Raw genomic sequence first — 16,806 nt, 5'->3', positions numbered from 1 at the left:
CACCTCCCTTTATTTTGTTGGCAGCACACCTCCCCTACGCAGCAGGCAGGAGGACCCCCTGGGGAACCAGGCTCTTTGCAGCTCCATGGATCAGCCACTCCCACTCTTTCCACCTGTCCAAATCCTACCCATGCCTCAAGGTCCAGGTCTCACACAGCATCTTCTTGCAAACTTTCTTACCTGCCAGCTGGGACTGACTTCTCTCTTCGTTTCGGTCCATAGTTCCTGGTATCTTTCCTAACACACACGACCTCAAATCACAGTGGCCTGTGCATTCAGGGCCCTAACTAAATTAGAAGCGCTTCCGGGCAGGGCTCAGTTTTATTCATTGCTGGCCCTCCTGCAGCAGGCAGCATGGGATCTAGCTCTCGGCAGAGGCCCCATCCATGTTTGCGGGGTGAACGGGTGAGTGCATGATTGGCAGTGAGTGACACACAGCAGGTGCTCGGTGAATACTCGTTGAATGAATGAATGGCAGTGGAGGTGAAATAAAGCGCCGACCATGGTGACCTCCAACCTTCCTTTGTCTTCAAAGACATCGGACAGGGTCTGAGAGCTATCGCCGGAAGTGGGGGGGTGGGGCCGTGACGCGGAGTTGGCTTTGGAGGATGGCTGCTAATTCCTAAGAGGCCCCAGACTCTGCAAATTTAGTATATTGCAAATGCCTGCATTTTATTGTGTGGGGGGCTGTCCAGTTGGCCAGCCCCAAACTCGAGAGGCCAATTTGGAAAGGCATGAACAACAGGTGGCTTGTCACATGTTGAGAAGAAGCCCCAAATATTACACATTCCCCAAAGAAGAAACAGGTGTCGTGGATTAGAAGGAAAAGTAGGAACATATTATCCCTCTGGTGCCATTGCTCTTATCACCAGCCCAGAAAGGAAGGGGGCCAGCAAATAGCTGGATTCCTGGGCACCCAGATGGCATTTGTTTGTCTGACTTTGTTTTTAGGATACGCTTTCCATTATGGTTTGTTGCCTGGAACCCCCAGGACTGGAATGCTGGCCAAGCGACAGGCGGGTGGTGTGAAGTTGAAAAATTAGCCCCCCAAATGGAGAGAGGATAGGCCTGAGGTAAGGATCCTGGGATCTTGTTTCTCAGCCTGGATTCTTGTCTCTGCTTGGCTCCTAACACGTTCTCTCTTCCCTTCCGGTTTCTTCATCGGAATATAACAATGAGGTGAGATTTGGATGGTTCTGGAGATTGTTTTCATCTCCAAGCTTTTCATTCTAGGCCCAGTTTGTTATTTATGAGATAGATCAGGATCTTTCAGTTTCGTTTGCTGATTTTTCTTGTGGGTTCTTAGTAATTCAATAGCCGTTTAATTCTTGCTAACGTAAGGTGCAATGGCTCCTGGAGCCCAGTAGAGGGACTCCCGGTCTGTGGCTCAACCAAGCCTGGTCATCACAGGGTGTGTCTGCTGCCAGTGGTGGGTGGGGATGCTTGCTTTGGGGAGTTATTCAAGAGAGCATTTCCGGTCCTGGGATACTGTGGAATCCACTAGGAGCTGTTTACCCCTGGGGCTCCGGCAGGAAGCCTATGTCACAGGTCACTGCAGGAAATGGGTGAGGGGGATACGGATGTCTCAGAAGGTGGTGAGATGAAGGGAAAGAGGCATATGAAGGGAAAAGGTCGGGCAGAAGTCCTTAAGGGGGGGCAATGATGAGTTAAGAGAGGAGGTTAGACTCAATGGTCTCTCCACGTCGCTCACATAATCTGTTCTGAAATAGAGCTGAGCCACAAATGACTTCAGTATTCATCTCATAGGAAAGCTGGTTTTTAGAAGAAGTGAAAGGGGAGAATCAAAAGGGAGAAAGGAAATATTAGAGATGGAAAGGAATCAGAAGTTTGGGAGTTGGCGAGATAGCATCTAAAGAGGGAAGATATTTGTTGGTTGTGAGCAACAGACTTAGGTAAATTATAGTAAGAAAAGTGATCTGTTCATGAAGACCCCTAGGAAGTGGTGGTTGGCTGAGCTCAATGACGTGATACAGACAGAAAGACAGCATCCTGAGTGAAGAAGGCCATTACTCTCTTCCATGGGCTTTCTCCCCAGGGCTTAAAACAGCACCTGGCTCATGTGTGTTTCATAAAGACATAAATGAATGACTGGTTGGATTCCACCTCTCTATTTTATTTTATTATTATTATTATTTTAGTATTTTATTTATTTATTTGAGAGAGAGAGAGAGAGTCTCAGGCAGACTCTGCACTAGCATGGAGCCTGATGTGGGGCTCGATCTCACGACCATGAGATCATGACCCAAGCTGAAACCGAGTCAGATGCTTAACAGACTGAGCCACTCAGGTGCCCCCACCTCTGTGTTTTAAAATGAGACACAGGATGAAAGGCACCCCGAAGATGATGGTAACCAGGACAGAGAGGGGACCCAAAATTAGGCCATAAGGCAGGGTCTTCCTTGTGGAGAAGAGAAGACTTAGCAGAATGGTGGAAAAGAGTTTTGAGTATTTTAATGAAGAGCAATGAACTTGTTCTGCACGTCTTGTAACGTAGAACAAGGACCAAGGGCAGAAGTTTCAGGGAAAGAAAATCCATTGTCTGAGGACTGAATGGGTCCATTCTGAGTGTGAGTTCCCTGTCCCTAGAAGTATGTAAGTACACATTGGGTGGGTACATGCTCAGCAAGGATATTATAGAGGAGACATATAATGAGGTAGTTACCCTAGTGGATGTTTACTTTCCCTCCCATCCCTTGGGGAGTCTGTGTTTTCATCTTCACAGATTTCTCTGTATAGAAAAAATGAATTATTTGCTCCTATCCAGTGAAGTAGACTGGAATGTAAGTTCTACCAGGAGCGGGATTCACATCTGTCTTATCTGTAGATACAGCTGCAGGGACTGCAGAGTCTCATTAAATACTCATGGAGTGAATTAATAAAACAAAAGAAACATATTATTCTGTTTTAGGCCAGTTAAGTTCTCCAAACTGGGCTCCAAGATTTAGACAAACAGTACAATTTAGACTCTGATTTGACAGCTACAATTCCAGAGTGAGTTTCTATCAGAATACTCACTAGACTGGGGTTTGCCCAAGAGGGAGCTGTGGCCCAGTTGTCCAGAAGCCTGGTAAAATGCAGATTCCTGGGCTCACGGGAGGCCCCTGAAGTCAGCTCCTGGGGGTGGGGCCTGATAATCTGTGACAAGCTCCCCAGGAATTTAGGATTCCAAAGTGGAGAACCATAGGGCTGAGTACTTCTTGACACTCCAACTCTGTTCCTTTGGAATGTGATGGGATAAAGAACCAGTTGTATAAGACAGAGGAATGTCTTGACTTCTTGTAGGAAGTTAACACCTTTTGCTGGTTAGACTCCTGGTTCCATGAGTCATACCCTTGTCCTCAGACACTGTCCCAGACAGTACAGGTCCTGCAGTTCAAACCTCGTGTAGAAGTTACGGAGTGGAGGGATTAGCTATTTCCTTGTGAGCTGACTCAGAGGCCAAGATTGGAATCTCCAAAGCTGTCCCTCGGCCGATGGTAAGGCTCTTCCTAATCCCCAGAACAGGAAACATCAGCCTTGTCTCTCCAACCGGTGATGGCACACCCCACATTTGGGTTATTCTTTTGGGTTACTTAACGTTTGGGAACCCACCCGTCTCTCCGCGGGACATTGAAATGCAATTTGCCAAACTTCTTTTTTTTTTTCTCTGCATTAGTGGAGATTTTAAGGCCCAAGCCAGACCTGGTCCCATAGTCTTCCAGACCACCCAGTCAGGCTTATGAACAGAGCAGTGAAGGAACCCAGCTCACCCAAAGGTTCTATTTGCCCAGCACAGCGTTTTTTTGTTTTTCGGTATCTGAATGCTTTTCGACCTGGCAGGTGGTCAGTGACCCTCCCTGCTGTCTGCCTCCTGGCACTTCTCTTCCATTTCAGTAGGCGGTTAGATTTTCAAGCCCGGATCCAAGCCAGGATGTACTCTCACAGCAGCTTTCTTCCCCGGACTTCTCTTGAGCGTTGCAGGATGAGGTTTCTCAAAGTTCTGCCTGTATGTCAGCGGGACAACCTCTGTGACTCAGACTGGCTCTTTTTTTTTTTTTTAATTTTTTTAATTTTTAAAATAAATATATAATGTATTTTTATCCCCAGGGATACAGGTCTGTGAATCACCAGGTTTACACATTTCACAGCACTCACCATATGGAATGGCTCTTTTAAAATCCCTGTCTGGACACACAGACATGCTGTATCCACACAGTGGAATAGCATTCAGCCATAAAAAGGAAGGAAACACTGATACGTGTGACAACACGGATGGATTTAGAAAAAATGCTGTGCTAAGTGAAAGAAGCCAGACATAAAAGCCTATGTATTGTAGGATTCCGTCTACATGAAATTGCTCAAATAGGTAAACTATAGAGACAGATGGCACATTCGTAGTTGCCAGGCTCTAGCGGGAGTGGGAATGGGAAGTGTTCAGTGGGTATGCATTTCCTTTTGGGGTAAAAATGTTTTGTAACTAGATAGAGGAGGTTGTTGTACAGCCTTGTCAATATCCTAAAAGCTACTGAACTGTACACTGGAAAATGGTTACTTTTATGATACATGAATTTTACCTCGAACCTGAAAATCTCCACTCCCTGCCCCCAGCAGGTGGATGGCATCTGTAGACCACAGGATACTTGACTCTTCACTTATTACTGAAGGGTCCCAAACTCCGCAATAGGGAGACGAGTGAGCCTTTCTGTCAAATCTGACTCACAATAACAGCCCAAGTATAATCTTGGGCCCTGGTAAGTCTTTACCGTGTATTGGGCAATCTATGCCTTGTTTGTCATAATATTCTTCTGGGGTCTGAAGGCCAGTTACGTCACTGCTTACCTGCCTCGTCTAGAGCAAGCCAGTTACTTCTCTGTGCCTCAGTCTCCCCACTGATAAAATGGGAATGATAACACTATCTGCCTGTCTGTTGTGAGCTTTAGTGAGTTCATGTTCCTAGAGCACATAGCACAAGGTCTGTTAGCGTGGGTACCATGCAAGTGTTAGCTGTTGTAATTACCATCATCTACCCTCCCCTACCAAAAATCCCTCTTTGCCAGGATCCAGTGTGGGGAAGGGGAAAGGAGTACCGGAGACACCTGAGGGCAGGGTGTGTAGAGTTCACTCTTCTACTCCGGGGAACCTTGGCCCCGGGGGAGTGAGGGGCCTGCCGCAAGCACAGGGCTGGCTGTGTGGGTGGAGTGAACAGAAGCCGGGCTTGGCTGCCAGCACACCCCTCGGGGAGCCTGGGCTTGGGCCCAGGGACGAGGGCAGCTCAGGAGACATGCAAAAGCCTCATTTGCCTCGCGCTGAGAGGATCAAGTGGGCTTGACGCTTAATAAAGAGGTGGAGGGAGAAAGTGCTCAGCTCCCAGGAAGCTGGTTAGCATGCCGGCTAGGAGGCGGGATGAAGGAAGGAGTGTGGCAGCACCCAGGTGCAGAGGCTCCCGGGAAATACTAACTGCTGATCACGAGCGTGAGGCTGGCAATTGCACTGCAAGGAGTGCTTACTACGGGTCACCCACTAAGCTTCCTTATTGTTAGTATTTAACTAACATTGAGAAAGCGGTACTTACCTTAGAACAGTGGTACTTAAGTCATACCTTAGAACAGTGGTACTTAAGTCAAGGCCCACCACGATAATTAACGTTTACTGACCATACGGCTAAGCCGTACGCTAAGGGTTATTACTAAGGACCGTAATGTTGACGATAGCCGGCATTTTTGAGCGCATGCGTCACGGGGCGTGGCCATTTCTACATTCCCGGATGGTTACATGAGCTCAGATGGGCGGACCTGGGAGGGCCAGGCTCAGTGCAAAGCCTTCCTCCTGCAGTTGGCTCACTTAATCCCACAGCCTGGGGAGGTGGGCCTAGTGCTATCCCTGTTTTCAGATGGGGACATTGGGGTGTCTCGCTCTGTCCAGCATGGTGTCCTCGCCCTGACCTGGGTAGGCACATATGACCGACTCAGGCTCCACAGAGTCTCTCTGGGACTTCTGTGCTGAACTTGGCATGGAATACTGCCCCTCTGGGGTCACGGAGCCCTCCTTCCCTGACACCGAGGCAGCCGGTGCAGGGCTGGACACTGGGTGGTCGCGCGCTGAAGGAAGCAAGGAGCAGAACCACCTGCCGACCCCTCTGGGCTCCTAAACCCCATCGTGCTGCTTCTAGATGTTTCTCAGTTCTGTGGGATGATCAATCCCCTTTTACCTAATGTTGTTTCTGCCACCTAAAAAGTCCAGACTAATAAAATTTCTCATTGAGTGAAAACCCGAGTATCTGACAAGTTCTTGACTTGCCCAGCGGGCAATTTTGTTTCTCAGGAAATAGAGGAAGCCGCCAGGGAAATTGCTACTCAGGACCTAATTCTGACCAACACGGACAAATTGGCTGGAGAAGTAGATGTGACATGTAACTCTCGAGAAAATAGCCACATCGTCTGGAGTTTGAGGTTACCGGAGAGAAGAAGCAAGTTGCAAACAGACTTTAAAATATCAACTTCAAACTACTACGCTATAATATTTTCTATAGGCTGCAAGATGTTTGGTAACCCTAAAAGTCTAAAAAAAAAAAAATCGCAGCTCATCCAAAATGAAAATGTAGTCTATTTCAAGTGAAATAGGCTTAGTAGATTCAGACGTTAGGAGGTATCAATTTAGTACAGTAACAGGATATGTTTGAAGAGTCTAAAATTATGTAGCAGGATTGGGGAAACATGAGATTTAAAGTTTTGAAGCATTACTCCTACAAGCTAAGCTGTCAGTAGAGAGATCCAATTTAAAGTAACAATGCTAAACTACTAGCTTATAGCAACCAATAGTACGTTGGTGCCTTTTAAAGTGTGGTTTGATGAGACACGTAGATATGACAGAGGGCTGGTGTTCTCCAAAGCCATAATAATGGGAGGCACCTGCCCTGAACATCTGTTTGCTCCATGCACCTCTTTTAAGGTACTTGTCAGAGGAAAAAGAAGCCCTCCTATATGTCAGTGGCATCCCCAGCTGTGCCAGAAATACACACCTCCTGGTGCCAGAACCTTCTATCATCTGAACTAAAAAAAAAGTGATCTGAAATAGACTACCTTATAGAAGAGAAGGTTTGGGGGTAATTACCAAAGCAAGCATTCAGGGTTCTGTTTTGGATTTGCGTTAACACAGAACTGGGACTTGTGACTTGATGTTGGGCCCTGGACAGCTCTGAAAATTTGAGAAAAGCTACAGACCCTCTCCTTCAAGAAATATACCTACATGCAAACTTCAGCAAGCAATTTCTAAGAGATTCATTGGATTCAGAAGGCCAACTACAAACTACAGGTTAATAATTCTGAAAATGGGGGCTCCTGGGCGGCTCAGTCAATTCAGGGTCTGACTTCAGCTCAGGTCGTGATCTCGGGGTCTTGGGATTGAGCCCCGAGTTTGAGTTCGGGAGAGTCTGCTTGTTCCTCTTCCTCTCCTTCTCCCTCTGTCCCTCCCTCTGCTTGTTCTCTCTCTCTCTCAAATAAATAAATAAAATCTTTAAAAAGAAAAGGATTCTGAAAAGAAATGGGAGAAAGTGCCTTAAACAAAGCCTAGGAAGATAGGCCAGCTAACGTTGGCCCAGGGACGTAACCTCTCTAACCTTCTTCTTCTCTATGTGGGGGATATTCATGGCTCTTAACTCACAGGGCTGTTGGGAGGATACAACAGGAGACTGCATTTAAAACTTATAGTACGGTGCTTGGCACATACTAAGTACTCCACCAGTATCAGCTGATGGGCCATTATTATTATTAGCAGGACCTACAATTTGTTACATTTCTTCCTTTAGCAGAGCCAGGTTTGTCAGGATTTCCTGCCTGTGTAGTTCACTATACGAATGATAACAGAGACCCGTTTAAAACTCCGCAGCCAAGCTCCTGGGTTCCCAGCGTCCTTCTCTCTCAGACCCTCAGAGCAGGGGTGTATGCAGCGTAGAAAGATGGACAGGAACAAAGTCTATCTCTCCTTTTCCCCTGGTCCAGATGTTTTCAGAATAAAGCCAGATTCTATCTGATGAGCCACATTTTGGGTTTAGAAAAACTCCCGCCAACCCAGCAGCTGTAAGCTTTGTGATTTTGGTGTGTTTTGCCTGAACCTGTAGCATCTTGGCTATTATTCCGCTGCACGAAATCAATGACGTGATTTCCTGGTGAAACCCAAATGAAGGGTTTGGACAACAAACAGTTTAGAAATCTGGCTTCTTTACAGAAGCAGTTAAAAGACTGAATGCACAACAAAACTTAAAACAAATAGAAGAAAACGTGCTTTGGTTTCCGGGGGGACCCCAGAAGTTCTCCCCTCAACAGACGTCAGCCTTCTCCCAATTAGAGCTCATCAGAAAGCCATCACACCGTAATTAAAACACAAACAAACTGACCGGAAGAACCTCCTGAGGCCCGCTGCCAATGCCTCGTTGTGTGCCGCTCCAGAACTGACGAGACTGGGTTTTTAAACTTTGCAACCTTCCTAATGCTCGCTCGCTTGCTCTCTGTTTCTGTCTCGTATGTTGCTTCTGCACGGGGCACTTTGCACTTTTGCATTCAGTCTCTGATATTCATGAGGGCCTTGTGGAGCACACCTGCTCTCTGTAGGCGGGTGGGGGGGGTGTGGGAGCCTGCCTCAGTTTCTCTACCACAGGATGCTTCCTCCCACAGCGGGCCTTTGCACCTGCTGCTCCCCCCGCCTCCACCATCGTTCCTCCCCTCTTCACCCTCCCACCTCCTACTCATTTCCAAGATCTTGGCTTGAAATTTCCCCGCTTCAGCAGAGCCTTCTCTGACCTCCCAGACTAGATCAGGAGCCTTCTAAGCACACTCCCATGGCTCCCAAACTTTCCCTTCTCTGCATTTATCACAGCTGGTCGTTATATCTATGCTTCTATTTGATTGAAGTCAGACTCCCCTCCTGAGAACACACTCCCCCGAGGAAGCAGGCACTGCTGCTTTGCTCATGTCTGAGCTCCCAGCACATCACAGAGAGCCTGGCACATAGCATGGCCCCGGTTTGAATGTATGAACGAGGGAGAACAATTATTCTCATTTTGCAGGTGAGGGAAGAGACCCAGAGAAGGAAGTCATTTCTCAAGGTCACAGCCCATCTGCAGACGTGTTGGTCCTTGAACCCAGGACTCCCAGCTCTCTTCACTTCTGTGCTGTCTATGCGGAGAGTTTTCTTGCCATTTCTGGGGAATATCATTCTGAGGGCTAGTTACCCCTCCCACGGCCCCCGGGGCGGATGTCCAAGACAATCAGAGGCCCGGCTCTCAGGGGTAGCAGAACCTCCAGGTGGCAGCATCCCCTAAGACTCCCACAGCCAGAGTCAGCATGACTCCAGCATGGGAAGGCCTGGCCCCCCTCACTGTACAATCACACAGCATCCCTTGAGGCAGGTCCTTGAACGCCCTGCAATTACTCCCACTCTCCTAGGAGCCAGGAGGGTAGGAATGGAGATAATTAAGGAGGAGGGTGACAGGCCCTTCTTCATCACCAAAAATATCTCCCACCTCCCGCAGGCCTCTCTCTCTCGTAGGTTTGATGGCACATTCTCTCGAATGATCACCAAACTGTTCCCCTCATCACTTAACCCTTTCAGCATTCTGTGACGTTCTGGCCAGAAGCAAGGCTTGGAGATTCTGGATACACGAGGACGTGAGCTCCGTGAGGGCAGAGAACTTATCAGACCTGCTCGCTGCTACATCTCCAGTTGTTAAGGGAGCACTGGGCACACACAGGCAGTGCTCAATAGATATTTACTGAACGAATGAAAGAACTAAGAACTTTCCATGTGTCACAAACCTACCATATGTTATAGGGACTGTTATTAGCCTATTTTACAGGCTAGGTAACTGAGGTTCAGTGTGAAGAGACCTGCCCAAGGTCAAAAACTTGGTAAGCAGTGCAGCCAGCCATTCAATGGGGAGATCAGGATTGGGAATTCGGGCAGGTAGAAAAAGATGTTGATGATTCTAGAGATGTGAGTGAGAGAGCAGTTCCAACACTAGGAAATGTGCTTACCAGGAAAGGGGGAGAGGAACACCATGCAAAGAATTTCCAAACTAAGTGCACAGTCCAGATTCCTGGTGGTCGGGGTGCACAAAGACATCATGCAGGATTCTGAGACTCAGGGGGACTCCCCGCACGTAACCCAGTGTCCTGCAGCAGGAAGCACTAGGGATCAGCACTGATGGAAGAGGAAGGCCCAGTCCTTGTTGGGACCTAAGTAGCAGGCAGAGCCTGGGTCCCAGGAGGTGAGGTGGAAAGAGCCCCTGGGGGGGGGGGGGCATCATAAAGCCAGTCTGCCCCTACATGCTCTACACTCCTCTGCGCCTCATAGCTCCTATTTATACAACGAGGGCTGTTCGACTAGTCTAGAGTGACCTCTGGGACCTTCCATCTGTGCTACCTCTCTGACTGTACATATAAGTAGGTAGTTGTAAGCTCATAGCATCTTAGAAATGGACACCTAGTCCAACCCAACCAAGAATTCCTGCTCCAGCATTCCCAGTAGAAGATATGAGATTCTCTTGACTATCTTTGGGCCAGAGGTTCTCAACCGAGAACAGTTTTGCCTCCCCAGGGCAGATGTCTGGGATATTTTGGGTTGTCACAACCGGAAGGAGTATGTTGTTGGGATTGAGCGAGTAGAGGTCAGGTGTGCCTCTAAACACCGTGCATGGCCTAGGACAGTCCCTACGCCAAAGACTTTACTGGCCCAAAGTGTCAACAGTGCAAAGGTTGAGAAACCCTGTTCTAGGCAAAGCATGCACTGCCTAGCGTGACAGGAAGACACACGCTCTGTGACTGCTTCCCTGGCCTCAGTCCTGCTTTGAGGGGAAATGTGGAGGAAGGGCTCTCCTAGCCCACGCATCAGCCAACAATGATCCCCTGTAGAGTGAGGACTTAGTGGGGTCCATGTCAGGAGCAAACAGTCTCCTGGAGAAGGCTCCAGGAGCAAACAGACTCCACCGGAAGCTGGAGGGACCAGGAAGGAGGGAGTGTGTAAGTTGTGGGCGGCGTCGGGGGCACCAGAGGGGGTCCTGAAGTCCAGAGTGACCCACCTCAGCCTAGAATGGCAGGACTTCCAGAGGAGGGCGTGGGAGACTGGAGTGAGCCAGCAGGCAGGAGAGCAAAGCGCAGCAATGAGGATGAGGATGCAGCCTGGAATGGGCTCCCTGTCTGCCTCTGCCCCCCACTGGGCCTCACCCCCCGCCCCCGCTATGGCCCCCACACCTGTGCTTTCTTTACCTGCCTTAGAGCCTGGCAGATTCTGTCCCCTCACGGGGCGATTCTTAGCTCCACATCCTTTGGGTCCCAGCTCCTGGCCCTTCTTCAGGGCATCTTCCCCAACGCCCACTCCACACATTACGGCTCTCAGAGTCCCGTACCTCCCCTCTTCATGAAGCTTATCGCCATGGTCGGTTATCTGTGGGATTCCTGACTGTGGCCCCTTCTGCTGCAAGGGGCTGGGGCTGGAACTCGCTAGGGGCCCTGGGGCAGAGCCCGTGCACGGTAGCGTCTCAGGAAATGGTTGCTGAGTGGACAGAGAAGCACTTGCAGGTGGGCTCTCGCAGCCGACGTGTTGGGTTTATTCAGGGCTAGAAGTGGAAAGGCAGTCCAAGACCTCGGTGAGAGGGTACCTACAGTGGTGGGCAGCAAGGGGCCCTGAAGACAGGGATCTGCCGAGAACACTACGAGATTCTGGGAGGATGGACCGGGCTGAGGCTGGAGCAGAAAACAGAGCCTGGGGACTAACAGGCCGACTTGCAAGAAGCCTGGGGCCAGAGGGCTAGGCCTTGGAAGGGGGCAGAGGGGGACCAGTCCCTCTTTACTTCTTGGAGACTGCTGGTTCCTTTCCATTCCTTTTGGTGTACCCCGAGAGTCTGCGGGAAGCCCCAGGCAGTCTGCTGTGGTGCTCTGAGTTGTGCGGGGCAGGAGAGGGAGGTAGGGGGGAGAGGCCGTGATGCTGCAGATGTCCCACAACACAGCCATCTTTGTGGGGTTCTCTGACCCTTCAGCCTGGTTCTGCTCCCGCTCCCGCCCCCGGGCGGAGCCAGGAGAGTCTGCTCAGAGCACAGTCCCGGGAAGCAGGCCAGCTGAGCAGAGGGTGGAGGCGCACAGGGACGGAAGGCAGATTACATGTCACTTCACATTAGCCACAAGGGCAACTCTCCCAAACCACCCAGAGTGGGGCGAATTAATTGCAGTCTTGAGGACAAGCCAAAAACAAAGATAACACCGAAATGAAGGAGATGGTCTCTCCTTTACAAACATGGCTGGACAGGGATGGCTTCCAGAAGGTCTGGTTTTCTTACCTGTGAGGTACATCTCCTCGCCTTCCGTGAACATCTGGTGGCAGCGGACACACCGGGCACACGTAGGGTGGTAGTGCTTCCCTCCTGCCTGTGGAGATCGAGAGAGGAAAGAGGAGGTCAGAGCTGGGGCTGCTGTCCACAGGGCAGGTCGGATTTGAACATCTCCTAGGCACATTAGCATTGTTGGTGCCTTTGTGACTCTAAGGTTGGTTGGGAGTCTACCCAGAGGAGCCCAGAACCATCTAAACACCCACCCAGGAAGCTTGGTGATTCTATGCGTGGGACCCCGAAGGTAGTTCAGGGGACTTCCCCGGACACCCGCACTTCTATTTTGGCAGTGGAAGGACCCCTTGGAGTCCACTGGTCCCACCTCCTCATTTCTAGATGAGGAAACAATCTTGTTTGGAGGACATCTCATTACTTCCCCAAGAATGGGGCCCTTATCACTGGCTGTACCTGAGTGACTCTGAGTGGTACAGGGACCTGGGACCTACATTGGATCAATGAAGAACAGGACCTCTTTTCAATCCTTTTTCAATGCTTCCATTTTTTAAAAAATTGAATTTACTTAGGCAATCTCGACACCCAACATGGGGCTTGGATTCACAACCCTGAGATCAAGTCATATGCTTTTCTAACCGAGTCAGCGGAATCGAGAGTACCAGTTGGTGCTACTGTGTCTTTAACATTTGTCGGAAACTTACTAACCTACCTTTCTCAGAATGAGAATAGGTTTGAGGCTTGGCACCTCCATAAGCGGTAGAATCCAGTTAGAGCTGTGTGAGTGTGTGTGGGTGTGGGTGTATGTGTGTGAGAGAGAGAGAGAGAGAGAATAGAGGATATATATATATACATATATATTATATATATATTTATTTTGGTTACTGGCACTATAGGAAGCGATCTTGGTTTTCCTATTGCATGTTTGTTTGTTTATTTATTTATTATTTGTAAGTGAGCCAACTTAAAGCCAATGAAAATATTAGGTAAGGAAGTATTAGGTAAGGTCCCTAGACATGGCAAAACTTCTGAGAGTGGCACATGAAGGACAGGCTTTTAGGGCTCAGTGGACAAATAATGGGCCCCACAAAGGCAGGACCTGCTGACACTGAGGCTCCAGGCCTGTGACGGCTGCACCCCAGTGTCTCTGCCCCATCCCCCAGCTCACCCCAGTCTTGTTTTGGTGAGCCCCCTTGACTATCCCCACTTTCCTTTCCTCCAACTACTTTATTAAAAAAATTTTTTTTAAGATTTTATTTATCCATTTGACAGACAGAGATCACAAGTAGGCAGAGAGGCAGGCAGAGGGAGAGGAGGAAGCAGGCTCCCTGCTCAGCAGAGAGCCCGATGCAGGGCTCGATCCCAGGACCCCGGGATCATGACCTGAGCGGAAGGCAGAGGCTCAACCCACTGAGCCACCCAGGCGCTCCCCTCCAACCATAGCAGTGCAAATTCTTCTATGGGGGAAGAAAGAGCCTCAGAGAAGGTTACATCTCTAGGTGTCACTGGAAACTGGTAGCAATACTGGCCCCAGGGGCGCCTGGGTGGCTCAGTGGGTTAAAGCCTCTGCCTTTGACTCAGGTCATGATCCCAGGGTCCTGGGATCAAGCTCCGCATCGGGCTCTCTGCTCAGCAGGGAACCTGCTCCCTCCTCTCTCTCTGCCTGCCTCTCTGCCTACTTGTGATCTCTGTCTGTCAAATAAATAAATAAAATCTTAAAAAAAAAAAAAATACTGGCCCCAGGAAGAGAGGTCATGCAGGTGGGGGTGTTGGGGTGCAGGTCCCCCGTGTAGCACTCGCTTCTATGCTGACTGTTCTGATACTACAATCCAAGCCCAGAGGACTTGGCATGTAGGGGTCCTTCAGTGGTGGTTCTAGACTCTTCATATGGAGGAATTCAGCTCAGCGATGGGGTGGGAAGGCGGGGCCTGTTTTGAAGGTACACCTGACCCTTGTACAGCATGGATTTGAACTGCATAGGTCCATTTACAGGTGACTATATTTTTCTATAGACAGCATTGTAATTGTACTTTCTTTTCCTTATGATTTTCTTAATAGCATTTTCTTCTCCCTAGCTTACTTTATTTTAAGAATACTGTATACCACACATACCTCACACAAATACGTGCTAATCGATGTTATGTGATGGGTGAGGTTTCCAGTCAACAGTAGGCTATTAGTAGTTAAGTTTTTGGAGAGTCAAAAGGCTACGTGGGTTTTCAGCTGTGTGGGGTCAGTGCTCCTAACCCCGTGTTGTTTAAGAGTCAAGTGTATATTCTGCATGTTAGGGCAAGGTTAATTTGGGGGGGGTGGGATATGCCTGCAGAAAATTAATGGATATTGGAAAATTGTTATAGGCCCCTTCCCAGTCTGGTGGGATGCTAATGGGTTCCTTTTCCAGTTCAAAAATTATAATTGAATAACGCCAAAGGCTTATTTCTGAATCTTTTTTGAGGGGGTGGTTGATGGGTAGGCCTGGGCTTCTCTATTCTGAAAAATACTTGATTTATTCTAAAAACTTAGCAAGTTCCTTTTCAAAAAGGAAAAAAAAAATCTCCAGTGTTCCTTATTTGCTCTGGTTTGTGTGGCTTCCAGCAATGATGAAATGCCCTTATCATCACCAAAGCAAACTGTGTTCAAACTCTGGGAGGAGCCTGCTATTTTCCCAAGCTGGTATGTCATGGGACTGAACCTCTCCTACCATGACAAGGACAATCGGTTTAATTAGTAGCCTCTTCCTACTTTGTGTCTCTTTTTCATTTCAATTATAGACCTGTTTTCCAGGGAGGCAACAGCGCCTTGGCAAAACCGAGCTTGGCATCTTCCTCAATGTCGTGCCCCATCACTCCATCCAGGCCGAGAGACGCTGTGCACTATCACAGTGACAACTTGGAAGCAAGTTGGGAGGGAGGCTGCCAGACCAGCTGGCACCAGATTAAGGGAAACCAAGTCAGTGAGGTTAAGATGGGACAATCTGTTAAGAAACAGAAATCAAGAAAATAGTGCAGAAAAACGGGGCATATCGGAGAGGCTGAGAATCAGAGCAAGGTCAGGAGAGGCTGTTCTGGGCAGTCTGGCTCTCCTTGGAGAGGACACAGACAAGGAAGGAGGGAGTGTGACTGTCATTCAGCATGTTGAGCTCTGTCACTGAGGAAGGGCTGGTGGGGTGGTCTAGGGAGGAAATGGGAAAGGGGAAATGAAATTTCCTTATGTACTGTTGTGTCTCTACAAATGCCCTGGACCCTGTAGTGGGCAAGTGTTTTTTGCCTGGCCAATATTCTTTCCTCTTCTTCCAGAAACAACACCAGGGTTTACCCAGGTGGTCCTACATATTCCTCACATCAGTCCATGTGGTTAAGCAGGGCTGACCCCACCAATAAGTATATTCCAATCCTATGGTCACAGCTATTGGTTTGGCGATTCCTCTGAGATTGTCCAGGGAGAACCAGTCCCAAGCTGAGCTATGAGAAAAGAGAAGCTCTCCTTCCCCTGGAGATGCTGTCTGATAGGCTTATATCCTAAAGCAGCTGGTGTCCAGCTCTCCCATCATGAAGGACAGCCTTCCTGAGAATAAAACCAACACAGGACGAAGTGGAGCCAGGATGGCAGGATACTCCAAATGCATTCATCTGAGGCCTGGATTCAGCTGGGCCTGAAGCAAGCCCTCCATCTGGGTGTTTTATTATGGGAGCTGATAAATTTCTGTTTTGGCTTGAGCCATTTCAGTATAATTTCTGCACTTGCAACCAAAAAGGTTCTGACTACCTATAAAGATACTCCTGTATGTGTCCTTTACTCTCACATGACTACCCTACTCACAAGACATCTGACACTAGATGTGTGTTGGGGGCTGAATTTCCACACCAAGCAATTCTCTGAGACATCAGCTGGGTGTCCTACAGCTTACTTCAGTTCTGAAACTATTTACCTGGAAAGATCGTCAGACCCCACAGGTTAAGCCCTCAGTCTCACAAGTCTGCCTCTTCAGATGCCAACCCAAGTCCCAGGTTGTCAGACCCAGGTTGCTTCTGACCAACTGGCTATAAATTGGGGTCCCCATGCCCCCCAAGCTGGGTTCAATAATTCACTAGAATAGCTCATGGAACTCAGGGAAACACATTTACCTACAATAAAGGTTAGAGATGAGCATCCAGCTGGAGGAGATTCGTAGGACAGGGTGTGTGGGAAGAGGCTTGGAGCTTCCATGTCCCCTCCTGACCCACCACTCTCCCAGAACCTCCACAGGTTCCGCCACCCGGAAGCTCTCCAGACCCCATCCTTTGGGGACTGCTACGGAGGCTTCATCACATAGGCGTGATCCCCCTTTACCTCAGGCTCCAGCCCCTCCCCCTGCCCCTCCTGGAAGATGGGAGATGGGGCTGGAAGTTCCAAGCTTCCAATCATGGCTTGGTCTTCCTGGTGACCAGCTCCCATCTTGAATCTCTCCAGGACCCCATCCAGCCACCTCATTCACAAAAGAC

At 49.0% G+C, this 16,806-nt stretch overlaps 1 protein-coding gene across 3 annotated transcripts in view; it reads right to left on the bottom strand.

The window, feature by feature from the left end:
• Positions 1 to 16,806, bottom strand: part of ABLIM3 (actin binding LIM protein family member 3) — a 108,639-nt gene that overhangs the window by 27,410 nt on the left and 64,423 nt on the right. For all 3 annotated transcript variants that reach the window (XM_059417125.1, XM_059417123.1, XM_059417124.1), the window contains exon 7: positions 12,326 to 12,413. In XM_059417125.1, the coding sequence (XP_059273108.1) occupies positions 12,326 to 12,413 (88 nt within the window). The remainder of the gene's footprint in view (positions 1 to 12,325; positions 12,414 to 16,806) is intronic.

Source organism: Mustela nigripes, chromosome 12 (genome assembly GCF_022355385.1).
Source record: "Mustela nigripes isolate SB6536 chromosome 12, MUSNIG.SB6536, whole genome shotgun sequence".
NCBI lineage: Eukaryota > Metazoa > Chordata > Mammalia > Carnivora > Mustelidae > Mustela > Mustela nigripes.
This window is presented reverse-complemented; position numbering and strand designations above follow the sequence as displayed.